The sequence below is a fragment of the Malaclemys terrapin genome, chromosome 13, assembly GCF_027887155.1.
Source record: "Malaclemys terrapin pileata isolate rMalTer1 chromosome 13, rMalTer1.hap1, whole genome shotgun sequence".
Lineage (NCBI taxonomy): Eukaryota > Metazoa > Chordata > Testudines > Emydidae > Malaclemys > Malaclemys terrapin.
Genome location: NC_071517.1, coordinates 7279742 through 7307696, shown reverse-complemented (window position 1 = coordinate 7307696; position 27955 = coordinate 7279742). Strand labels below are relative to the sequence as shown.

The window sequence follows — 27955 nt, the reverse complement described above, 5'->3', positions numbered from 1 at the left end:
GGAATACAGGGAGAGCTGGAACATGTACAAAAAATATTCAGTTTACTATCATCCACACTCACCAACAGCTTAGCAAGCTTGGCTATTTCTCCAAATAGGCGACTCAGCACTACCCAATACCAGTCAAAATCCAATATATCCAGTGGTGAGGGGTGCCATATAGACCATAATAATCATCCTTATCCTGGTGCCATTCATCTATGTAGTGCACAGATAAGCCCCATTATCTTGGAGTAAATGAAAACACCTTTGCAATGACCCTCATCAATATCCTGATTCAGTTCAGGTATTGCTAATGGCTTCCTTCCCAGACTGTTTAATGCACACAGCTCTCTAGTTATAGATTTTTAAAATCAATCTATATATCTATAGCTATATCTCTATATCTATATCTATATATAAAAAGAGTCAGAAATCAGGAATACATAAATACTCAAAGACTAAATAAGGAGAAATTTTAGGGAAAAACCGAGGTGTCACTTTACTAGCAATATTTCAGCAATGACAACAATTTGAAGCGTAATATTAAGTTTCTGTGCAGAACACAGTAAAATACAGTCAGACCTGTTTGACATCACAAGTGGCCAAATTGTGGCTTCTACTTTAACCTATACATTTGTAACCCCAGATGCCAAAAATTTACAGCTTTTTATAATTGAAAAATCTATCTGGAATCATGCAGGTTTTGTTTGTTTACCATTAGATTGATTAGGAAGCATTAAATAAAATGGTTGTTGCAAGGCAAATTAACATATAACCGCAAGTTGGATACGTTAATATACCTTACAATATTCTTCCTTCACAGTTCACTATGATTTTGTGGTTCAGTCCCAGGCTACCCAGTTTAACGAAAAAAAGGAGAAGACCCTCCATATAATGAACACTTTGAAACAAATTTTTGTAGCCCAGCAAGAAAATTTTTATTACCAAAACGAAGTGTTTCTAAGCTTTACTGATTATGACTGCCTTTGACTCTGAATAAGTCCTTCCAGAATATCCTATTAAGTTCCTCACAGAGAAATAATGGTTTTTAGAATGCTGGGAACATACCTGGTGAACTGACCTCAAATGTCTCAAATGTCTATTGGGAAAACTTCTTTTTAATTGCTGTAAAATGGTACATGCCCAGACTCCTTAAGAAAGGCTCATTATAAAATTCTAGCAATTTTACCTAGTAAGACATTGAGGGTTTGAAATCTCAACTTACACTGCATCATTAGTGAGTTCAGATCTGATTTAAGAAAGACTGGGTAGGGGGAAAGAAGCAGAAAAGGGAGCAGTATACTAAAAGAAAAAGATTCCATACACAGTATATACCATACATCAAGGACCCACTTGTACCATCCTAGCTTTTGCGGGTCTTCTATTCCCAACAGATAGCACAGACTCTTTTCACTACAAAAACATGCTATGGAAGTAAGATGCCTCATCCTTAGCAAAAGTGAGTTTAAATAATAGACAAAGGCTTATGAACTCTTACAACTAGTTTTAAAAACCTAAAAATACTCCAAAGGTTCACAAATCATTGACTTTCTCACAAGATTTATCCAGCCACAATCTATATTTAATTCAAGTACAAAAGAAGGGGCCTTTGTATTAAAAATTTCTGCATCAATCTTCTCTTCTCATAAAGAGCTTAAGGAAGAGGAAATAGATGATGGCTGACTGACTCCAAGACCATGTATGACTTCTCTACTGCTGTCTCAGTCCCACAGTTCATAAAACTTGGCCATTTCCTGAGATCCGATATTAGACATGTAATTTAGCTGGTCTCATATATTGTGTTATATTTTATGTTTTTCCGAAGAGAAAAATGTTCTACTTATAAAGCAGCATTTTTGTCTTTAGGCCTTTCAACACTGTTTCACCAATTGGTACAAGCTGAGGTGGTTTGATACAGCCATCTTTCATGGCACATCAAAGTATACATTATTCATTTTTATATCTTTGCAGTACGACGTAAAGTAGATTTTCAAGTTTCAGAGTAGCAGCCGTGTTAGTCTGTATCCGCAAAAAGAACAGGGGTACTTGTGGCACCTTAGAGACTAACAAATTTATTAGAGCATAAGCTTTCGTGGACTACAGCCCACTTCTTCGGATGCACAAGTACTCCTGTTCTTTTTGCGGATACAGACTAACACGGCTGCTACTCTGAAACCTGTCATAAGGAGATTAAGTAAGAGAAAAAAAAAAAAAACCTTTTGAAGTGATAATCAAGATAGCCCCATACAGACAGTTTGATAAGAAGTGTGAGAATAGTGTGAGAATACTTACAAGAATACTTGTAAGTATTCTCACACTTCTTATCAAACTGTCTGTACGGGGCTATCTTGATTATCACTTCAAAAGGTTTTTTTTCCCTCTTACTTAATTGGCCTCTCAGAGTTGGTAAGACAACTCCCACCTGTTCATGCTCTCTGTATGTGTGTATATATATATCTCCTCAATATTTATTCCACTCTGTATGCATCCGAAGAAGTGGGTTGTAGCCCACGAAAGCTTATGCTCTAATAAATTTGTTAGTCTCTAAGGTGCCACAAGTACTCCTGTTCTTTTTGTAGATTTTCAAGAAGATCCTGTAAATACTTTAAAAGGTCATTAAAGCACATGAATCACGCACCAAAAGCATAATATAACAAAAAACAAATGGAACAAAATAAAATAATTAGAAATATCAATGGTTTTCATTAAGAAGTCAGCATTCAATAAAAGTTATTAGACAGCAGTATCTCACACCACAGTTACTTCCCTATGCTAAGAAGAAGAATCTTGGTGGTAAATGCTGTAAATTAAATGATGACTGCAGCAGCTCGTTAAGCATTCTGCTAAATACTGAATTTAGAATTGGAGTTTTTCTAAATTCTAAAAATTGAAATGAACTTTTCTTCAAGAGCCTATATTTCTCTCTACACAAATGGGATATTTGTATTTAGAAGCTTGATTAGTTAAGCTGAATTTTAATTATTTCCCTGAAGCTTAGTTACATTTACGAATTTGTGTGTCATCCTTGTGCAGGGGCCATGCTAATCTTCTCTGTATCGTTCCAATTTTAGTATATGTACTGCTGAAGCAAGCACCCTAGGCAAAAGGTTAAAACATCTGTCACTCTTTAAGGCAAACACTGACTGCTCTATTCTATTGATATTTAAAGAGGGAGGGAGTGAAGAGAGAGATTAAGGGTAAACAATGCTCTATTCTCCTACTGCACATCTCATTATAAAAGACACTGTCAGCACTTCTATCAGATTTCACCCACAAGCTGGCAAGCACAATTTGTTTGCTACAGGGTAAGTGCACAATTACAGACCTGTGAAAATCTACAAGAATGCCAAACATTTTTAGAGAGACAAGGTGGGTGAGGTAATATCTTTTATTGGACCAACTTCAGTTGGTGAGAGAGAGAGAGAGACAGAGATATTTTCGAGCCACACACAGGTCTCCTTCAGGTCTGGGAAAGGTACTCCCAGTGTTCCAGCAAAATGCAAGATGGAACAGATTGTTTAGCATAAGTAGTTAGCACCTACTGTAAGGGACCATTCAAGGTACAGGCCTGTTAACAACTTTACAGTCATAGGACAAAAAGAGGGGGTTTAGTGGGTTATGGGTTGTTGTAATAAGCCATAGATCCAGTCTTTCTGTTCAGTTCATGATTATTAGTGTCTAGCATAGTAATCAATTTAAGGTCCCAGACTCATCTTTTGAAAGTGTTGTGCAGTTTTCCTTTGAGAATGAGGACAGACATCAGATATAGAGTGATCACTTTGTGAAAATATTTTTAGCACTTTCTGATTTTGAGGTGGTTCCTAAATCAAAATTAGATAAAAATCTCAATTTGCGGTAAGATGAGTGGGCTGGCATTTGTAGTGCACTATATTAGCCATATGGTACAATTCTAAAATGTCTCATCAGCTATAGTATCTATCTTGTAAAGTATTGATAACGGTTTGTTTGGGGGGAGGGGAGGGGAAGAGAAAGTGTGCAGTGAAATCTTCTGTATTACTGGTCTTAGCCAGTAAAGTCTCAGTTCCTTGATACTAATCACATTCCCCTACTGCAAGGGTTCTCAAGCTGGGGGTTGGGACCCCTCAGGTGGTCGCGAGGTTATTACATGGGGGGTCGCGAGCGGTCAACCTCCACCCCAAATCCCGCTTTGCCTCCAGCATTTATAATGGTGTTAAATATATTAAAAAGTGTTTTTAATTCATAAGGGGGGGAGTCACACTCAGGGGCTTCCAATGTGAAAGGGGTCACCAGTAAAAAAAAAAAAAGTTTGAGAGTCACTGCCCTACTGCAACCACCTATTGTGACAGAGGAAAAAAATAAATCAAATGGATAATTCAGAGTAGGTTGTTTCTAAAACTAATGTTGAGTATGCTGACCTGACCCAATCTCCATACTACCGACTTGCTATGGAAGAAAATACATTGGCGCCCCTCTGAGTTTGACACAAACAAAAATGCTGTCACTAATATATTTTGGTACTATTGTACCAGGTTCATTATCTGTTGTTTTTGATGTCCTTTTCCACAGTAGCCTTAAAAAGGAGATATCTGTTGCACACTGCAGTGGATGCCTATAAGCCATTTTCTTTCTATGTAGAAGGAAAAGATGGACTTGACTACAAAGAAGAGGTTTCTACCCAGAGGGTGAAGAGGGCATAGAGACTATTTGATAGGAGAGAAAGCTGATCTCCACAAGGCAGCTGACCATGGACTAGAAGAGAAAAAAAAATGGGAAGAGATTCTAATAGGCAAGGTAACAACTTTGTACAAAGACATCTAGCCTGTTCTTGTGAGTCACTGCACAGCCTTTGCAGAGACAAGAATAGAGCTGAGGATTCTCACTATGAATTTCTTGGTTGTATCTGTTTCTGCTCTCTTCAGACAAGTCAGTATATGATTTTAAATTTAGCTATAGTTACTAAGGTGCTGATGATTCCAGGAGATATGAAAGGTTCTTCCACTGAAGGGAGAGGGAGCAAGCAGTAGGATCAACTGACCCAAAAGTGCCACAGTCACAAAAAGTTGTTTGAGGCTGCTCTATAGGAAGCCACAGATTGACATACCCAATGACATTACAAGGTGCCACTATATGGTAACACTGAGTAACGCAGTATTTGCCTTCTTTATAATCAAGGAGATGGTGGCAATAATCAAAGTGTATCAAAACAGAATTTAAACCTATGTAACCTGTAGTTCTAAGCTAGCCCATTAAAATACCAAACTGTAAAACTATATGGAAGGATACACAATAATAAAAGTCACACAACCCACCTTACTTAGTTTTCACTAGTTTCTTTCAAATTATATCATGAATAATCTGAGTCATATAATTACATGCACCAATAAGCTGATTTCTTTATCTTCCAATAATTATAAAAATATGAATTCATAAGATGACACAAAAGGAAATGATAAATTCTGCTGATATTAACTTAGTAGGCAGAAGGTTTAGAGTGTGGTTTTCTCCATGAGAAGGCTACCTGATGTACATGAAAGAGATTCTCTCCATGTCAGAGGGGCGGTTGTGCTGTATAACAGAGCTACTTGCTGATCTGTTGCCATGGCAACAGCAGCATCACATGGGCAAAGAATGAAGAGAAAGATAAAAGGCCTTTTAAAACTGTTATAAAAAAAGAGTACACATTGCTTTGGCTACTTCAAGCATATCAGGGTTTATTTTTCAAAAAGAATAAAGTGAATTATTATGGAAACTATGGATATATTGACAAATTTAGATTGCTATACACCATGTCTCTCTGCAACTTTCCAGTACAAATAAGATCCAATAGTGACCACCTTAATTAGTACTACTAAAGATATTTTAATTTTTTCCCTTTTTTTAGTCTTGCAACGATTAATATACTTTTTTAAACAATGTTTATATAAATATGCACATAAGAACATTTCTCTGTATTTCAAGGTTCATAATGTAACATCTTTAAAAATGTATCAAGTGGGAAACTATATCTTTAGTTAGTCTGTAAATATCCTCTCTCTATCTCCAACTAGCAGTTTGGTTACTTATCACTAAATTCTCACTTCTGTTGATATACTGTGACTATGAGTGCTCTAAACAGAGCATAGTCTTTTCTTATATTGGATTTTGGCAGTCCATCATGGCTAAGGGTATTTCTCCTTACCCCAGCTCATCCATGCCAGAGTCAGAAGATAAACATATGAAAAAAAGACTGGTTCAAAGGTTTTTCCTCTCCCTAAATGAAATCTCCGTTACTGAACCTCCATTTCCTTGCCATTACTTTCACCCATCCTCTACAACATAATTTACAGTAATCTGCAACAAAGAAGGTCCTGTACTGTGTAATTACAGCTATATCTGGACCTAATGCTAATTCTGGCACTTTTAGCAGTCTTCTTAAAAGGTGAAGTCTCTTATTCTCCATCGCGAGCCAAGTCTATTTTTATAGCACTCCTATTCTTTCATATTTCTAAGAAAAAATTACCCTATTTCAAGAAGTATAAGAGAAACATAAGCCTATTTTACTTGTGCTACCAAAATTAATCATTCTTGATGTTTTACTTCCATATTATGAACTTCTGCAGAAGAGAACAATAGCATTTACTAAACATTCTAGCATGGGTTTCTATGCTTTAAATACTTTCGATATACAGTACTACACATAGTTTTCAACGAAGTACTGTTGAAAAGCCAAAACTCAGGGTAACCTCAAAAGCAAGCATATTAGGAATCTGAGCACAACAATACCTAATGCATATCTGACAAAACACAACAACATTTAAGAGATCTGTTTATTATTATTCTTTTTACAAAGATTACCATTGAAAAAGAGAGTCATATCTTTTATTCCAAGATTAAATAGCATGCACAGGTAAGTAACAAGGGGATAACAACAGATAAGTAATCGTGACAAATTCCACTGAATACTCCAATGAATTAAGCAAAATATACAGCACAGCTTAATGAAGCATAAGCCACTTCATAGCCCTGCCCCCACTAATGAAATAATAGATTATTAAATTTGTATCTCTCAAGTAGATAAATGCTGAAACAGATTCTTTTACTAACCATATACCAAAATAAGTACATTAGTGTTAGAGATTTAACTATTAACTACAAAAACTAATCAGAAAATGCAATACAATAAAATAATTCACCTGGCACTTCACAATTTGCAGATGAATTAAAATGAGTTTCACAAAAATTAAATAATTGCTCAGAAATTAATAGTACCACACTGCATTTTTTAAAAAATAATAAATAAATCCAATTTTTCATGGGTCTTCAGGAGAGGAACTCCTTCTTATGGACTATCACAAGCCTGAAGCATCAGGACTTCCCATTGAACGGGATGGTGGGTAAGGTTATGGAGCTTGGTTCTGAAGCCGCAGACTAAAGGTGCATTGAGGCCTCCCAAGGTCTACTTGAAATAGATATGCCACTTTGTGATCACTTAGGTTCTTCAGAAACAGGGCAGAAGCAGAACATCAGGACCATATTTTAAACGTAAGGAAATTCTCATGGAAACACTTTAAGGTGAAGTTAAGGTTCCCAGAACATGAGTGGTTTGAGTGAAAGAATGTTCGAGGGGAAAAAAAACAACCCTACTAAATGTTAGAAACTAGGGGAAAGCAGAACTAAAAAGTTAATTTTCTGAAAAAAAGCACAAATCCATATTAGAATAGGTAGGAAAAATTCTGACCATATCTGGAAGCCATGTTAGCTCTGTGTCTAATACAACACTTGGGGAATTGGCTACCACATGGAATCATAGGAACTGATCTGTTGAGATGATGATCATTGCCTACAGACTCATCCCTTGAGTGAGCTGAGTCCTTATGAATGGTGGAGAATGACTGCCTTTGGCATGCTATTTGTCTCAACAGGAATTTGTAAAAATTCTTGTGTGTGTACTGTGCCCATAAAGTAAGCTACAATGGAGCCTATCCAGTGTTTTTGTGGGAATAGGCACCTGTGGAAGTAGATAAAAGATTTATACAGAAGATTCTTTGTTTCACCCTACCAGGCCACACTCTTGTAAAATCATTTTAAATCCGGGATTATCCCAAATTACTATTTCTCCATGAAAAAAGGATTGAAATTAAATTATAGATAGTTTGAACCACACAATCCTGGCAAGCAACAGGAAGAAAGATCTGGCTATCTCATCTTATAAATAGCTTTATGAAATCCTCCTCTACTTCCAATCCACTATGTTTTTTCATGGTCTATTTTAGTAACCCATAGAGCGACCTTCTTAAGAATAAATGAGTCATGTTGTACTGTCAAGGCTAGAAGCCTAAAAATCAAACTCCTCAACACACATTATCCATCTAATGTCTAAATCTTACTTTTTAACCCCAGGAAAACATGCTAAAAATTTTTTTGACTTTGATTAAATAAAACACTTTATTCATTTTTTGTTTTCTTAAACTCAGTTTGCTCTCAAATACCCTGTATCACATTTTACTGGAATCAATATAAAGTCAAGATTAATTTTCACCAGTTCCTCCCAGATATGTGGTGCCCATTTAAATGTATAGCCCAGGGAATGAGAACAAAATCACCGAAGAGATAGGGAGAACCTGTAATTTGCAAAGGGGATTTAGAGCCTTAAATTCTACTGATTTTCCAATGAAAATTAGGATCCTAAATACCTACATAACATTTTAAAATGGGATTTGGGCTCCTAAATCACTTAGGTTTTTAGTCAATTTTACACTTCATGGGTTGTGAGGTTCTTTGTTGTGTTTTGTTATTAGCAAGAAGGGTAAAGTAAGAAGTATCACGTGTATATGAAACGGACAGACACAGGGGATAAGAAACACTTTGTTTGGATTTTCAATATCACGATAATGTGCTGGACCGATACCAAGTTTCTCATAATAGAGTGGCAAAAAGATATTCTACCAGCCAATTCTGTTGAAGGCTCACCCTGCATCTATAAGGAAACCTGGATGGCTACTTCCTAGATTGTTTAAATTTATTTAGTGAATAGGCAGGCTAATAGTAGTATATATTTGCTTAAGTAATACCACCATGTATCTAGTCTCCTATACTGAATTGATGTTATACCTCACTCGTCACTAACTGCAAGTGTCAGGAGCTGTTAAGGAGGAGTATAATTTGTATGACTTGCCTCTGTGATTACCTTTTTTATCAAAGTCAATGCTGCTTTCTAACTTGCTGGCTGATAGTGATCCACAGCTGCTCTGAAAATGCTCTCTCCACAAACAATGGCAAGAGTGGAATTTACAAGAGTGGAATCCACTGCTTTGCGCAGTGGCAGTATCGTAGCCAATGAGGTTAATCCGAGGTGCGATTATTGCTAGTTGAAAACTTTAAGAGCAGTTATAAGCCAAGGAAGGTCATACTTAAAATTTCAGAAACATGTATCTCAGGGCCCACTGCTAGTATTTTAACCAGGTTTTTACTGTGCACAAGAAAGAAACACAGTGCAAAGCCTTTTCTGCATGATTTGTGTGCCAATATTATGCTGCAGATCACTTCACAGGATCTCTTGTGAACACTTTCTGCAGTTCAAATGTGTGGGGGGTTCAAGTCTCAGAGTCTAGCTTTGAGTTCAGGAATCAAAAGCATGAAACATCTCTAAGTCAAACTCAGTTGAAACGGCCATCTCGTTCTCTCTCTCTCTCTCTCTCTCTCTCATGCTCTGTGGAATTGTAAATTTAGTCTGATTTCAAAGAAAAGATACAAAAGTGGCCTACAGTTTCACCAAAAAGGTTTGCAAAACTTCAGTGACCTTCTGAGGTACCCGAGGTTTGAATTTGTAACAAAAAAGGAAAGCAGCAGACAAATGCTGTGTGATTTTGAGCTTTGTTCCCTACATTCTGCACAGTGAAGCAATGGGAGGTCCTCTTAACATTGGAAATTCTCTTGTCATTATCAAATCTGGCATGTAAATAAATCCCAACCACTCTCTAGAAAGTGATGTACCATCTTAAAATTTCAGTGTATTTCTCAAAAGGTAGATGAGGGACATTATTGCAGTGACACCAGATTATTGTTACTAATACAAGCAGGGCTCTCTGCAAACATTTCTAACTTTAATATATTATAATTATTCAATACATCTCTTCTGTCCAAGAGGGACACAACTTGTTTTCCCTTTTTTGTTGTAAATGCCTCTGGATACAGATTATACGACTTCCTGCTCTCTACCAATCTTTCTAGAATGTAAAAAAACATGACATTTCCTCAAGCTTGTAGTCCTCTTTTTAACTGTAGGATGGCTAGTTGGGGTTTTTTTTTATCCTGCTGTTCTCTATCAATCTAATAGCCCTTTACAGAGTGATTAAAATGGGTACATATTTTGAGTGTCTCTGCCAGGAATTGTTTAATTGTTGAAAGAAATCATGCATCAACAGATATAGAAAGAATGCAAAATGTGGTACATGTGAATTTATCATCTCACACTGCTGGTACAACACTGACTTCACGATCTAGGATAGTAAAACCAAGGGAAAGCCCTTGAGATCTAAGCCATACATCCACAAGGACCTTACTGGGAGTGCTGTGACCTTTGTTCAAATCACAGATGCAAAGCGTGTAGCTTGTTTTCTAATGTCTCTGACATTGGCCATAATAGATGTTGAGCTTGAAATTACACTTTGTTGGATTTCCATAGGAAAGGGATATTCAAGGCAAAAGGCATCATCTGCTTCTTTATGTCTGAAGTGGAAATCTAAATTCTTCCTCCTTCCCCAATATATTTTTTTTAAATAAACGTAACAAAAAGAGCGGATTCATACATTTAATTAATAGGTCGATGTAATGAGCACTGTCAAAGTAAGTTTCATTTCATTTGCTTATTTTCTTGCAAATGCTGTTATTTGTCAGTGCTCCCATAATTTCTGCCTCCTCTATCTTCTAGGAAATGTATTTAATAATGGAAACAAAGTATGCTTCGAGGTACTATACCTCTCTCTCTACACAAAAATCACTTTCTTGAAAAAAAGAGAGGAAGATCATGCATTGTGTATAAAACTGGTCTGGAAACAGACAAAGCACACTCTTTCACAAAATGGCACTGTATTATTTTCCTTGGGAGTATTTAAGTATAATTGAAAGACTATTTTCATCTCAGAAACTTGGAGAATCTCAAATGCAAGTTAACTAGACACCTGAATGAAATGACAACAAATATATCAGACAATTATGTAAATACTAAAGTATTTTTATAATTAATATCCTTTTCCCAAAAATCATCATATGGTACATTGGAAACTCTAGGGCATGGAAACAGTGTTCTGCATTCCAGGGGTATGCAAATTGTACTAACTTAGGTAGTAATAACATAACAGAGTAAAATACTAAAATGTAAACATTATAAAACCTACCAAACATTTTAGTAAATTGAAGTGTAACAGTCTATAACCCTCTTCATTTACTAGTACCTATTGTTGTAGAAAAGATTATTAAACATTTATTTTCTGTATTATTCTTACAGGAAATAACACACCATGCTTTGGGGATTAAATGTATGTCAACATTGATAACCCAAATGAAGTATTTAAATACTGTCTCCAAAATCCAGACAGGAAATGTAACATGCAATATTAAAAATGATTAACAACTTTCCAGATAATGGATTCTACAACAGTTAAGAGAGGCTTCATCCGATTAAATGGCCTCACACTTTCATTTGTAATGCTGCCCTGCAGAAAAGAAAAGCCAGGAGTGTGCACTGAAGAATACACACTTGAAGTATCAAAGGCAGATTTATAGCCCAGGTATATAAACTAATTCACCACTAGTACAAAGGACCTTTCTCCACGTTCCCAAGCCTAACAGCTCACTGCCTCTGATGTTGATTTTAAATGCACCATGTTCTTTACTAACCTCTTATTCTCATAGGTGAATAATAATGTAATCATATTTTAACTCGTTTATTCCTTTCAGTTTTTAAAAGAATCTAAAACCTAAAGTAACGGTTTATTATTTGTAGTCACACATGGTATTTAGAATACTGGTAATAAGACACACACAACACTGTGGATGAAATCCTGGCCCTGTTGAAACCAACAGGAGTTGTGACACTGAATTCAATACCTCTGCTCCAAAAAAACATAGGCTAACGGAAAGCACAACATAATAAGCTGGTGATGTTGCCTATCTTGTTGAGTCCAATGTGGTGGTGGTCTTTCTTAACTGCTGCAAATTGGTTCTTCACCCACACCTTGAAGTATAAAGTTTTGCCTACTAAAATGTCAGGTAATATCAGGCTCCAACACAATTAAGTCAAGTAGCAGAAGACAGAGTTAAATTTGGGTGGCAGCACACAAGTACTGCAGAGCATGGCTGGTAGTGATTTGAAGAAGGGAACATTTGGGACACCACTGATTAAGAAGCTGTTTCACACGGGAAAGAGATGATGTGCCAAGAATGGAGGATGAAAAGAAAGGGAGCGATTAGGAGGAAGACTACCCCCAAGGCACTGGGAAGGGCATAAGAAGAAACAGAAGGGTGGAGTGCTTTAAATGGTATGCCGAGATGCTGGAACTGAATGAGGGGGAATAAGAGGGAGCCAGGGCACACAGATAAGGAGATGAAGGGAAGGAGGTCAGAGCAATAGGAGAAGATTATTTTTAATCCCAGGAAGATGAATTTAGCCACAGTATTTGGGTCAGTATGAAGCTTCATGTATACTAAAGAATTGCACTGTTGCAACTTGAAGCTGTTCAGTCACATGGGTGCAAGTTGGCACAGTGCTGCATGTCCACACTATCCATCCAGTTTTGAGTACGATGTAAAACACAGTAGTCCTGAGCATCTGAGTTCCACGTCATAGATGTACCCGAGAACTTTCAGGTGGCAAACATGCATGCAGCCATGATTCCTTAAAAACGGAAAGCTGAGGAGACTTGAACTTTTATGAGCCTCTGGTACTCAGGACTAGCTGGTCTGTGGCAAAGGTATATAACGCACAGGCTTAACACATGTACTTGTATCTCATCTCATAACTCGGACCATGCTCTAATCACCAGATCACATGCCGTTCCTCTTTACAAACAAATATTTAAATATATACTGTATATAGAGAAAACGGTACTTTATTTCCTTTGAGACACCTTAGATTCTAGTCTGAAATGTGTCCTCATAGACCGATCATTAAGAGAGCTAGATTGTTTGTACAGACTTATGTTTTGAATTTGCAAGAAACTAATAATTCTACTATGCAAATGTGTACTATTTTACTGCTTTTGGAGAAAGCCGCTGCTTATCTCCAGCATAAATTATACTAAAAGTTATACAAATCAGAGGACTCAGAGTCTAATCAGGATAACAGTGCTTACCACCTGAAACTCATTTCACTTTCCAAAACAAGAAAAGCCTTCAAAGACGTATTTGCTTTTGACAAAAGCTATTAATTTCACATGTAAATTCTTAAAAACAACCCAAACTTTCAGAGTTTATAACCAACAGAGAGTTTATAATCCTCCATATAACTTTTTGTTCATCCATTATTTACTGATCTAGTAACTACCACGTTAAAAACGTGCATGAGAAGCTCATTAAAATCTAGTGACACGAGTATAGTTTACTGGTACATGTCATCTGCAATAGATAATGCTCTATAATCTAGAGCCTAAATGGGATATAAGAAACAAAACAGAGTGTTTCAGACAAAAGAAACTTCAGAATGTATTGTTCCTATAAACAGATGTTAAATTACTTCACTGTATAATAGAATTTATAATCCTGAAGGTTTCTATGTGAACAAGCAACATCAGTTTATTATTTCAGTAGGGTGCAATAAAGTTCTCATTTTACTTGCAATTTGTAATGAACTGGAGGCCAATTATAAAAAGCCAAAGGTTTCTCACCAGAAATGCTATGCATACATAAAATTATTGATAAAGCTCTTAAAAATGAAGTAGAATCTTTCTAGTTCACTAATGACTACCAGACCACAGCAGACTAGAGTATTTTGCAAGTGATCAAACTAGAAAGCAAATACAATACTTCACAAAATGCACTTTGCTAATTTATTTCAGTAATTTTCATTTATGAAGCATAGATACAGTAATTGAAATTAATGTACTGATAATTATTACAGCATACATTGTAAAAAACAAAAAACACACCATATCCTAGTAATATAAAACCTTACCACAGCACTCAGTGACTGAATCCTTTCTGAGAAATGGGATGAGGAAGATGTTTTTACATAATTGTAAATTAGCAAGGTTCTACTTTAAATACACAGGGAAAATTCAGGAAGACTAACCTATCTTCAAAATTGTAATGTGCTCTGCAAGGGCGGACTCCTGTAACTATCTGGAACCCCACTAACTTATGTGGTTCCATGCAGGGACAGGGGACCACCAATATGGAACTTCTAGCAGGGGTCTTAGTGTTAACACTACAGACAGTGTTGCTCTAAATACGTAGCAAGATCCCTCTCCTGCAGCATGTTGCAGTTGTGCAGTTTAAAGCACAGGACCAGGGGCTAAAACATAAAATATATTTGACTGTACCATATACTATTAAATAATTCTCTGGTGTTTATAAATATGTATGTACACACTCACACATGTAAAATGTGCAGTAAATATGAAATGTGCACAGCACCTTGAAATACAGAATAGTTTGTGATCAAGTGATTTATAAAAAGGGCCACATTAAGATCCTTTAAAGTTTCTACTGATTAGGAAAACAATGATGAAATTACTTTTTGCCCCATTGCACAGTGAGTTATAAAACTGGCTTCTACATAAAAGTAGGCCTAATTTTTTTCAAACATTTTAATTTTTAAAAATAGTTTCAAATGGCTCATTCTTCGCTGTTCAATACGAAGAAATGGGCTCATGAGGCTGGTAAAAATTACCATATTTAAATTTTCTTTCTAGTTATGCAAATTATTTCCCACAAGTTTGGATTCAGCCATCCAGTTAACATCTTCTGAAATATTTAGCAAACAGTTGGTTCATCTCAAGTCCAATACTGCTCTAATCATTTACTGTGACAATTTTAATCACTATTAACTGCTGATGCATGTGCTAAAATTCATACTTCTCATCCTCTTATGTGGCATCTGCATCTTTCCTGCAAACTTATTACAGATTTGTTTATATGTTGTTGCTAGAAAAAAATGATTTGAAATAAATACCACAGGCCAGAGAAAAATCTTTACATGAAAAAGAGGGAGCATTTTCTAACTGATCCCAAATTTTAGACCCCATTAATTTGAATGTGTCATTTGAAAGACATCCTATTCAGTTGTTCACCAGTAAAACTAAGAAGAATATCTAAAGGATACGGGACTCTCAAAATTTGCATCCTTCCAAAGAAGGGATGAGGCAAATGAATAAAACTATAGATTTGTAAGTGATGACAACACATCCATTTCAGAACTAAGAAAATATATAAATGCTTAAATAAATTTAATTGTAATTGCACCTTTCATTACTGCTGATTAATAAAGTGAAATTACTTCCTTACACTGTCTTTTTATATTTAACTCAAAGAATGAAATTTATTTTTGATTAATATTATGTTGATTGCATTCTTTAATAACAAATGGCAAACTACAAAAAGACATTTCCCTCTTTTATTCTGAAAAACAAAGTTACATAGGATGACAACAATGATATTTTAGATGTGTGCGCACACACTTCCCATGCGAAAAACAGTGAACATTTTCATGTAACCATGAGCTATGTGACAAATCAGTCCAGTTACTGTTAGCCCTACATCACTGAGGTCTGCAACAACCGAAGCCTGCAACAGTTACGTCCTCACTGCAGAGTTAGTTTGAGTTATCTATATAGCTTGAATGAGATGGCCAACTGCAAAATAACACTCCAGCAACAGAGTTATTGTGTTAGGAGCACAGAGTAAATGTATCCCTACTGCATTACTTGCTCAAATATGAGGAGCACCTGAGCTTTGATTCATACCTCTCCCCTCTCCCCCATTGGCCAGCTAGCTCAAGTTTAAAGCACTCCCTAACTCAAGCCAATTCTAATTTTGTTATTTCAAAAGGAAAATTCTTACGTATTGAAAATGCATGGCCATAACAGAGATACTGCCTGCATCAAGAAATAGTGCATATAATACTACAAACATTGACTTTTTGCTTGGGTGAACATATCACCATCCTGTTTTGTTTGAGGGAATATTTCCCTCTGTTATGATGTGGTCAATATTTACCTCAGCTTTGCTTACTAAAATGGATATTTCAAGTCTATACATCCTTATATTCATTTCAATATATTGTTCTATTCCCAATAACTTAAAACTCTATTATAGAGTGGCAATTTTGATGATCTTTGCAGTGAGGCATTACTGCTAGGAGCAACACAGTTTAAAAAAAAAAAACATCAAAATACATCACGTTCTAAGGTACTTACATCAGTGTCAGGCCCTTTGTCTGCACCAGGACAAGAAAACGTAACAAATTCATGGCACCTCTTGTGAACCACAAAACAGCAAACTAGTTAAAAAAAAAAGGGGGAGGGGAAACAACAGTTAGAGTGGCACAGATTTACTAAATCTTTACTGTTGAAACAAATTTAGTTTCACTGAAATCAGTGTATGGAGGAGGGAACTTCAGAAAGTTAGGATACTTTGGATTAAAAAGTGACAATTCTCCGTGATGTTTACATGTGCGTATACCTGTTTAGTGCTGGTATTACAATTTGTCCATTTTTGAAATACTGCAAAGTATATGAAAGTCACTGTTTGCTCTGCTACAAAAATGACTTGTGGACATAATATTATTTCAGTTTTGCAGCCAGGGATTATCTGGTTACAGATTTGAAAGAAACTTCTCCTGCTATAACATGATGTAATATAGGCCCAGCAGATCTTCCAATGTTGGCATTTTATTTTATGGAACACTTGGACTTTTCAGCAGGCCTCTTCTCAAATCTTTATATCTTTTACTCTATAGCTTACAGCTTTTAAACAAAGGAAAACCCAGCCACTTGGTCAGAACCAATATTTTCCTGAGGGAGTTATATCGTTACATGTTAATGTTTTTATGTTCCACGCCTTAGGTGAATACAAAATTACAAGGATATTACTGCTGTTCATGCAGTCTTATGAAAAAGGTGGTTCTCTTGTGTATATACTTGCAAACACTAGTTATGTTACATCAGTCAGTGTATTCTCTCTGGTAACTTTGATTTAAGCATCATCACATTGAATAAACATCCTGCTAGAACCATTTTAGACAGTGCAACTTGTAAGGAAACTCCTCTAAATCATTATTTATAGATTACACTCTATTTTATTCTATGTCAGACTGAAAGTTCTTGATTAGATTCAACTACTTAATAATTCAGGAAGAAACTACGGAGCTTATTTGTAACACTTAAGCCATAAAAAAACTTCAGACAATTCTACCTCAAAAATGCTCTACCTTGTTACAGATAGAGGAAATCCTAAACAAATGCAGAGATGTCATAGCTCTGTAAACAATTTTCCCTATAAATATGGTGAGTGAGGACAGGGCAAGTGGGAAGAGGAGAAAGAGTGAATGGAAAGAGAATTCACAAATTTAAAGGCCAGAATAACACAGTCCAAAGCATTTTACCCAGGAATTATTCTTCCCTACTATGTAAGTGGACACTATCAAGCCAAGTAACTTGTTTCAAAATCTGGACTTTGGGGCATACAGAAATATAGACATTACCCTGTGAAGATTGGTGCTCTGTTTACAACGATATAACGTTTTTGCTTATTTAAAATTATGTTAGGAGCATTATTTTAAATATTTTTAAATGACTGTTGCATTGCTGTGGTTAACTTTTGTTAAGCCTAAAGTTTAAAGTAACTTTGACTCTTTAAATGCGCACTTGGACTAAAAGTCACATAACTGTTGATTGGCAAACTGGATCAGGATTTGTCACGTTAAATACAATAATGAAGAGCTTTTTCAAAACTTAAATGCAAGTGAGTATTTACTTTTTCCTAATTTAGCTTCTCATGTATTTCATGTAGGCAGTTGGCGTGTCTCATGGGACATAAACATGGCCATTGTTGGCTCCACTTCAGACATTCCCCACACTTCTCCTGAAAATTCGCCACTGCCAACAGGTATGTATGTGGCCTTCTAATAAGTACTCATGGGTTTAAGGAGATGTGTATTTGAAGCAGGAAAAGGATTTATTTCCTCCTTGCAGAGCCTTTCTTTGCCCACAACAATCAATTTTGCCGCCTTTTACAGGCGACAGGAATTGTCCAAGAGGGAGCATAGCTTTTGTCCCCCACAAGTCGTACCCCACAAAGGTGCACTATTTGAAGTGGCCAGTGCCACTTATTAATCTATTCTGAGGCAAGACATGTCATTAAGCTGAGTTACAGTTGTAAATCTCTATCAGTCTCTGACAGAAGGAGAAATCTAAAAGATCTCTGTGGTTATCTGAAAAACCCATAAATGTTAGACACATTAGAAGTTATAAATACTGTATAATACGCAAAGAGATATTACATGCTTAATTATATTCTTTAGGTTGGATGATGCATAAACTGTCAACACCAGTAATGAGAATAATATACTTGATCATCAGTCCTCATTGCTATTTTCAAAGACATAACATACTTCAAGACTATAAAATTACAATCTCAATATGTAACTTTTCATCAGAACGAGTTTCACGACAATTTATCTGTGATGGCCTTTATGCTGCAAGACACACATGAATAAACAGTAAATTGCTTTCTTCATGCATTCAAAAGTTGTCAACATGCATACAGCCGATTCGTAAAATTTACTGAAGTAATTTGATACACAGAAATACGTTTTCTAGTCCCACTTGGCTATTTGCAGCCAAGGGTTCAATAAGGTCTATTACCATATTCCTATAAAATCCTTTCAGCTTCATCAGCAATCAAGTGCAGCGCCTCAATATGTATCATAATAATCATCAAAATTTAAGCAAAATTAAACATGATCAGATAATGTAAAATACAAAACGCTAACTGCCGTGTCAACAATGTGAAAACAAGTAACCACTTACAAAATGATAGAACATCAAATCAACAATATGTCCTGTGGTCCTTTACAGCTGAAAGAATGGTTACTATCTGTATCTTAGAGTAGGACAGACTGTAGTACAGTAAATGTATTATAGTGGCAAAAGAGACCATGTTATGATAGCATATCGCGGTAGTGATAATAGGAGTTACTAGATAGCTACAACTGTTTTCAGTAAAGAGGAAGCCACAGTACCCACAAAATATCATGCAGTATTTAACATCAAATGTGTAAATGTTACTTAATACCACTGCCTATTATGGGCATGGAAGTCAAGCATCCATGTAGTGATTAGTTAGCAAAATGTGATAAATTCATCCTTGATGCAGCTTCATTTTGTATGGATTTCAACTGTTACACCAATGATGAATTTGGCAGTTTGTTGACCAAGTCTCCGCGTAGCTCGAAACCTTGTCTGTCTCTTCTACCAAACGAAGTTGGTCCAGTAAGAGATATTATCTCATCCACATTGTCTCTCTCATATCCTGGGACCAACATGGCTACAACAATATTGCAAACATTAATTTTAATATGCAGTTAGCAAAACTGCATCACTTGAGGACTAATGTTCTCTAACAGTTTGCCAGCTCTATTTTTATAGCAGATCTATAACATCACTAATGAAAGTTCCACATTACCATACCTACATCAGTGCACATACACAGAGCTATAATTTTATTCAATTCAGAGAAGTGAAATAAAATGGTACAAAAAAAAGATAAATGAGTACTGAGAAAAAAAGTTTTCTAGCAGTCAGTGATCTCTGTATGCTTTGAGGGCAAACTAGACAAATGCAATCCATTCTGTCACAAAGGATGTAACGTGTCTGAATACTGCACTTTACATGGAAATGAACAGTGAAAGATAAGTACAAAGAAGTTGAAGTATTAAATCTTTCAGTAGGCCACTACCTTTTGGTTTTAAGGAAGTACAATTGCTCTGTTGCTAAAGATCCCACATGTTTTAAATGTGTCATCTTAAAAACATATTTCACTTGTTGAAGTTCATTTTCAGAGTCATAAATCAATGTGCAACTTGACTTATGTGCAGGGAGTGCAAAGTCTATTGAAAATGCATTAGCACATTTAAGACTAAGAGGATTATCACAATGCAAAAGAACGCATTGCTTGTAATGGTTTTCTGTCTCCTCACACAAAATAGGATACATACCCAATAAGTAGGGTATGTTTACAGTATATTTTCAATATGTAGTCAAGGGACTGACATGTTTATTCATACATATAGGACCAATTAAGTTTGTATTAGACATTACAATTCTAATGCTACTTCATTTTTATTGAACAAAGTTTTCCATTAATATGCAGACTTATATCATGATCCTGCACACACTTACGTATAATCAGCAGCCTCATTCAACTCAATTATTCTGTTCAGGTGCATAAAGTTTCTCAAATGCATAAATGTTTTTAGGACAGGGGCTTCAGGTTGGTGATGTATTTGTATATCGTACAAACAGTTTCTCATAGATGAAAGTGTCAAAATGTTACCATTTAACACAACATTCTCTTCAATTGCATTTAATAAAAGGGTATAAATTCTTTTACCGGTATTGAAATAAAAAGAGTTAAATTTATTATTATGCTTTGAACTTTGCTATAATTTATGTTTTTTTACATGAACTCTCCTGTCTGGAATAGATTAAATTAAATGTCATCATAAATTAGGGGGGAGATGGTACTCTCTATAGCAGCGTAATAGCTGGACTTCAATGTCTTTAGTAATAGAAAAAAATCTATTGTATATTATATTTGCATGTTAAAATAAAATAATCAGGTTCAGTTTTTTATCTCAGAAAACAGTATTTTTCTGGGATCCGTTGTAGAGCTGTAAGAAAAACAAACAAATGTTTCATATGTATTAAATGCTAAGTAATGGCACCCTGCACATACGTTATGATTGGTTTTTAGCTGAGCATTTCTAGAATGCCCAGACTAACATTTGAATAATTTCTAAAGAAGTAGAATGTTTTTTTCTGAGGACAAAATACAAACAAAAAGCAGTGTATATACCTTCTGTTTAAATGAAAAAGTTTAATTTATCAAAATCTAGCTCATTTTGAAAAGCCGCAGAGTTACAATTGATAGAACATGTACAGAAGGTTAACAGTGAAAAGAATACAATTTTAGTTTTATAACGAGTTCAAGATCAGTCCTGGAAAAAACATATGGTAGGAAAAGAATTAATCTGGATGACAAACAGAGCAATGAAGGGTAAACTGAAATTTATGAAGGAGGTGGGGGCAAGTTTTGCTAGAACAGTGACTGCCTTTGGTCTGTACTTCATTAATTCAATCCAGCTCTATAACTTTGAGATTTGGGAATACCGGGTAACGAGTCATGCTCTCATTAACTGCCACAAATTTAACAGTTCTCATGAGAACAGAGAGAGGGATTTCACAACATTATATTGTAAGCTAGGCCATGGATACATAGATTCCAAGGCCCAAAGGGACCACTGTGATCATCTAGGCTGATGTCCTGTATAATACAGGCCATACAATTCCCCCCATAATAATTCCTTGAGCATATATAATTTAGAAAAACATCCAATTTTGATTTTAAAAAAGCCAGTGATGAAGAATACATCATGATCCTTGGTAAACTGTTCCACTGGTTAATTACCCTCACTGTTAAAAATGTACATCTTATTTCCGGTCTGAACTGGTCTAGCTTCCACTTCCAAACATTAGATCATGTTATAGCTTTCTCTACTAGACTGAAGAGCCTGTTACTAAATATTTGTTCCCCATGTAGGTACTTACAGACTGCAATCAAGTCACTCCTACAACATTCTCTTTGTTAAGCTAAACAGAATGAGCTCCTTGAGTCTATCACCAAAAGGCATGTTTTCTAATTCTTCAGTCATTCTCATGGCTATTCTCTGAACCCTCTACACTTTATAAATATCCTTGTTTACATCAGCACTATTACCTTTATCATCTAAATTTGTAATCTCATTTAAAAAAATCTTGTTTGATAAGATCTATTTTCCATAAATCTGTGCTGATTGCCATTAATTATATTACTCTTCTTTAAGTCTTTTATTAATCAAGTCCCATATTAGCTGCTCCATTATCTTGCCCAGGATCAATGTCAGACTGACAGACCTATGATTACCCAGGTCGCTATGTCTATCCTTTTTATATATTGGTACAACATTAGCTTTCTTCCAGTCTTAGGAACATCCTCATTGTTCCAAGGCTTTGTGGTCCAGCAAGCACCTCAGCCAACTCTTTTAAAACTCTTGGATGCAAGTTATCTGGACCAGCTGATTTTCAAATGTCTCACTTTAGTACCTCCTGATGTACTAGTGGAATAGAAAGAGTATCAACATCATATGATAGGACTACATCATCTGTTTTTTCCCAAATATAAAACAGAAATATTTATTGAACACATCTGCCTTTTTTGTATTTATCAATGCTAATTCTACTATTTATATATATTAATGGACTGATACCATTATTAGGATTTTTTTTTTTTGTTGCTAATGTTATTAAAAAACTCCTTATTGACCCTGACTATTCTGGTCATAGATTTCTCCTTGTGTCCTTTTGCTTCCTTTAGCGATTGTCTACAATTCCTCACTTCTGATTTATATTCACTACTATCAGCTTTCCCTTTCTTCTAGTCATTATATATTATTTTTTAGCAATAATTATTTATTATTTTAGCTATCTTCACTTCCCCTTTAAACCAGGTCAGTTTTTTAACCAATATGGCCTTTTCCCTTGATTGTGGGTCTATTGCTTTTGGGGCATTTTGGGGTAAAGCATTCTTAAAACAATTCCCTATTATCATTTACATTTTTCTGATTAAACTATTCCTCTCAGCTGATCTGGCTCCTACTTGTTTTCAGCTTTGTGAAACTGGCCCTTTTAAAGCACCAAGCATACATAAGGCAGCAGAGAACTTAAGTGGCAACTCAACAGAACCTCAGTAAAACGGTTATCATGTCCTAGCAGAGAGAGTGGGAAAAATAGGCCACCTTGTCCCACTTGAAAAGAGAGGCATGAATAGATTGGTGCAGCAGACCACTAACGGGGAACCTAGTGATAGACCAAGCTTTCCTGCTAATTGCAAATAGATATACCAAACTGTGTAGGTAAGTAACAGCCTTCCAATTCACCAGAAGACCAGCAAGCAGAGGCAGGTAGGGCCTGTGCCCCTGCCCCCTTGAATGCATGAATTCAGAAAAAGTCAAATGATTCTAGAAATTCATGATAATTTTCATAAACAACAAAAAATTAATTTACTTCTTAAAATGAAACATTACTTGCCTAAAAATAAGAAACCAAAATATCAGAAGCACTGTACTTCTAAAACTGCAAATGCTGTAGAGCCAGGATGTGTCTACTCATCAGTGAGGTCAGCAGCAGCTTGCAGAATCTAAGCTTTCATTTAATAACAACAACATTTCTAGACCTCCTGGTTATAAAAGCCCCAATCCTGCATTTCTCTGCATACAGAGCCTTACTGAAGTCACTAGGATTCCACGGAGACACAACTGTGCACCCATGTTCAGTGAATTGAGGAACTGGGCCCTAATCCTTCAAATATGAAATAAGTGTCAACTATTGCTGTGTTGTCTTTCTAGGTCTGAAAATTACAAGGGTCTCTGCTACTACTCATTGCTTGTTTAAGCTATACCAGTGTGAAAACTGGTCTTGGTTCACTGGCGGTATTGGGAATCTCCTGTAGGCAGTTGTGAAATTGGCAACTATTAGAGCACTTTCACACAGGGTACGTCCAGACTACCCGCCGTATCGGCAGGCAGCGATCGATTTATCGGGGATCGATATATCGCGTCTCGTTAAGACGCGATATAATCGATCCCCGAACGCGCTCCCCGTCGACTCCGGAACTCCACCAAAGCGAGCGGCAGTAGCAGAGTCGACAGGGGAGCTGCGGCCGTCGATCCCGCGCCGTGAGGACAGGAGGTAAGTCGGAATAAGCTATGTCGACTTCAGCTACGGTATTCCCGTAGCTGAAGTTGCGTATCTTACATCGACACCCCCCCCCGCGCCCCCTCCCCTCCCAGTGTAGACCAGGCCTTAGGATTTATATGAGCAAGAACAGAGGCATACACAGAGCAGTGCATCTCAAACGTATTTGATCATGCACCCCTTCTTTGTGTCTGCAGTAGTTTACGACCCCCACCCCACCACACAAATATATATATACCAATAAAAAAATGCCACTCTCACTAAATATTAAAACAGTAAGGCATTGATTCAAACAAAGCCAACGATCCATTGTAATAAGATCAAAAGCAAAACTGCTATCGTGGTCGACGCTTAAAATTAAATGTGCACACCTTGTCATAGCAAATGGATTAACATACAGATAGCAACAACTCTGTATAATGTGATGAAAGCTTAACAGAATCTGTCAAAAGGCACAGCGCCACCTGAGGACCTGATATGTCTGGAGGAATCAGCTTTTGCTAGTTATTCATTGCTGTTCGTAAAATGTGCACAGTAAGAACATAAGAATGGCCATACTGGGTCAGACCAAAGGTCCATCTAGCCCAGTATCCTGTCTTCCAACAGCTTAGCAAACAGAAGCCAAGGACACCATCCCTGCCCACTCTGGCTAATAGCCATTGATGGACCTAACCTCCATTAATTTATCTAGTTCTTTTTTTAATCCAGTTACAGTCCTGGCCTTCACAACATCCTCTGGCAAAGAGTTCCACAGGTTGACAGTACATTGTATGAAGAAATATTTCCTTTTGTTTGTTTTAAACCTGTTGCCTATTAATTTCATTTGGTGAGTTCTTGTGTTATGAGTAAATAACACTTCCTTATTTACTTACTCACTCCACACCAGTCATGATTTTATAGACCTCTATCATATCCCAATTTCCCCCCCTAAAGCTTCTCACATCCTACCCCTCCCAGAATACATTCCATGCCCCCCCCAGGGGGGGGCCGGCTCTCCAGTCTGAAAACTTCTGCACACGAAGTATTTACAGGGACATGACCTAAAACTGCAGGCTAGGAGAGGTGTAAAGTAGCACTCTTCACCCACCCAGGAAGTGATGGGTAATGCCTGTTGGGGACTGGGTTAGAAAGGGTGGCGAGAAGAGCCTGAAGAAACTGCTCTTTTCTTGCTCCTAGCTATCAGATGGGATTATGAGGTTCAAATTTATCAGACACCCACTAGCCTGGTGCTACAAGAGATAGAGACCCAAAGAAGGGTGCCAGAGCTGTACAGTAGTAAAAAATCCAGTATTATCCCTTTTACCATTAGCTTCGAAGTGGGACAGCCTGGCATTCACCTGAGCATTACAATTAGACCAGGGTGGGGAACCTCCGGCCCACTGCTTAATTTAATCTGGCCTGTGGCAAGTCCCCACGCCGAAGGCCAGAAGCCCTGAGTGCCAGCGCCCCCGCTTCCCCCTGCAGCTCCGGGGCAGAGGAATGATCAGGGAAGCCCCGCATGCTGCCCCCGCCCCCCGTGCCAGCTCCGCAGCTCACCTCGGCCAAGGGGAGCTGCGGGTGGGGAGCATGCACCACGCAGAGCCCCTGGCCGCCCCTCCGCCTAGGGGCTGGACACGCCTGCCGCTTCCGGGAGCAGCGCGGAGCCAGGGCAGGCAGGGAGCCTGCCTTAGCTCTGCCGTCTGGGAGCCGCCTCAAGTAAGCGCCACCTGGCCAGAGCCCTCTGCCGCACATTAATTCCCTCCCAGACCCTGCACCCCTACCCACACTCCAACCCCAAGCCCTGAGCTCCCTCCCAAACCCAAGCTCCCTCCCAGAGCCTCACACTATCTGCACCCCCAATCCCCTGCCCCAGTTCGAAACCCCCCTTCCCGCACCCTGACTCCCTCCCAGAGCCCGCACCGCCACCTGTACTGCAACCCCTACCCCAGGTCGGAACCCCCTTCCACACTCCAAGCCCTCGGCCTCAGCCCCACCCCCAGCCAGAACCTCACCCCCTCCCGCACCCCAACCCCAGTCCAGAACCCACTTCCTGAACCCCTCATTTCTGGCCCCAGCCCAGAGGAAGCCGTGAGCCTCCGCACACCCCACCCCACCCCACGTGCAGGGCTGGAGCCACGAGCACTGGCTCACCCCACTGTGGGGGAAGCCCTGAGCTTCTTCTCTCCCCCCTCACCCCCACGGGGCTGGGTGTGGCCAACGATTGATTTTTCTCTGTGGGTCAATGGCCCCCAACAGAAAAAAGGTTCCCCACCCCTACATCAGACAGTAAGTATTGGGAAATTTTCTTCTGCATATTATAACTCAGAACTTTGTTCCTTTAACCATGCAAGTCAACTAAGAGCTAGATAAAATAGCCTCCTGGAAGGCAAAGAAGAATCACTTTCAATCCCAAAGAACATGAGCGGTTTTTAAAGCATGATGAAAACAGCTAATATTTTGACAGAGAAAAAGAAAACAACGTAACCTCTCTGAAAAACAAACAAGGAAGAGAGCTTATTCACTAAATTCATGATTTTATGTTGTGTTGAAAGAATTTTTTCCCTCCCTACATTCTTTTGTTGTTCGTTTTGTTTATTTTGGTTGGTTGATTTTTTGCTGCCAATGCAATTAACCTGGAACCTGAAAAAAATCTAAAAATGTCTCTGGCTATTTATATGAGATGAGACATTTTCATCTGCCTTTTCCACCAAGCCATTCATGGATGTGGAATAAAGTTGGAGATAATATATTTATCATACTTAGGAAATACTATGAAAATATAAGGCTCGAGAAACAAAAATAAATGAAAAACCAAAAAATACAGCATACATTTGGAGGCCAATATGTACTTCCGCAATGCATAGGGTGACCAGATGTCCTGTTTTGGGGGACTTTTTCTTATATAGCCGCCTATTATCCTCCCTCCCCCTATCCCGTTTCTTCACAGTTGCTATCTGGTCACCCTAACAATGCAGTACAAAAAAAAAAAAAAAAAAGCACAGGATTTGATTTACACAACAATTTGTTTGTGATTCACAACATACACCTTTTAAGATCAGATCTGCTAAACGCATTCAAAACACAAGCTGCTCATTATCAAAACATTTAATTGAATCAACAGAATATTCAGAAAGCATTTGACATGCATTTCTCAAGAGAGCATATCTTTCTAAAAGACATGCACTAGCTCAGCTACAAATTTTGGGCTTGATGCAGGAATCCCTGGGTGAAATTCTCTGGCCTGTGTTATAGAGAAGTCAGATTAGATGATCATAACAGCCCCTACTTTTAACGTTTATGTATCTATGACATCAGTTTAATATCTAGTTTACGGTTCGTATAAAACGCTAAAGTTTAACTACCAGTCCTAGGTCTAAGGGGTTGTTGTTGTTGTTGTTGTTGACACTAAGCTAATAAGACAATTTACTGATAAATATTTAACATATTTTGTTTCATATACTTTGTAATGATTTTTTTTTAAGAGGAACAAGAGTATAAAATTGGTGATTAGAGTGTCAACAAAAAATTCCACACCATCCACTTAGATTAAAACCATAAAATGAGTCAAAATTAATCAGGCCACAACTTTATTATTAGATGTGGGCAGATAAAACTGCACAGTGCAGGTAGCTCCATATTCATTCAATATCTCAATGGCAGGCTTCCATCAGCCCTTCCCCCCACCTTTTTCCATCCAGGTCCCCCAGCCAACCCATTGCCGGGTCCTTACCATCGCCACCCCTTGAACTAAGGTTAAGGTGGGCTATAAGAAAGGGGGCTTGGCTCCCTGCTGTACCAGTCATAGGAGTACCAACCGCACTCCTCCCCAGTTCCGCTCCTTTAACAAACACCTCCTTTTAAGTCCTTTACCAAGCCATTTATCTGGTTACTGTACATCTTCCTTAATGCATATCTGCATCGGACATCCGCCCCACACTTACGTAATTAACTGTGACATTCCCTTCCCTGTAACAAAGCCCTCCCTGCACCCTGTGGGGAAGGTGAAAACCCCCCACTCCACCTAG

At 37.5% G+C, this 27955-nt stretch overlaps 1 protein-coding gene and 2 non-coding genes across 4 annotated transcripts in view; 1 reads left to right on the top strand and 2 right to left on the bottom strand.

Annotated features, from left to right (window-relative positions):
- Positions 1-27955, bottom strand: part of PRKCA (protein kinase C alpha) — a 313637-nt gene that overhangs the window by 162961 nt on the left and 122721 nt on the right. For both annotated transcript variants that reach the window (XM_054046940.1, XM_054046942.1), the window contains exon 3: positions 16356-16438. In XM_054046940.1, coding sequence (XP_053902915.1) covers positions 16356-16438 — 83 coding nt within the window. The remainder of the gene's footprint in view (positions 1-16355; positions 16439-27955) is intronic.
- Positions 2971-3077, bottom strand: LOC128848485 (U6 spliceosomal RNA). Its single transcript, XR_008447045.1, has one exon. It is a non-coding gene; the product is annotated as a U6 spliceosomal RNA (small nuclear RNA).
- On the top strand, positions 9251-9396 carry LOC128848479 (U4 spliceosomal RNA). Its single transcript, XR_008447040.1, has one exon. It is a non-coding gene; the product is annotated as a U4 spliceosomal RNA (small nuclear RNA).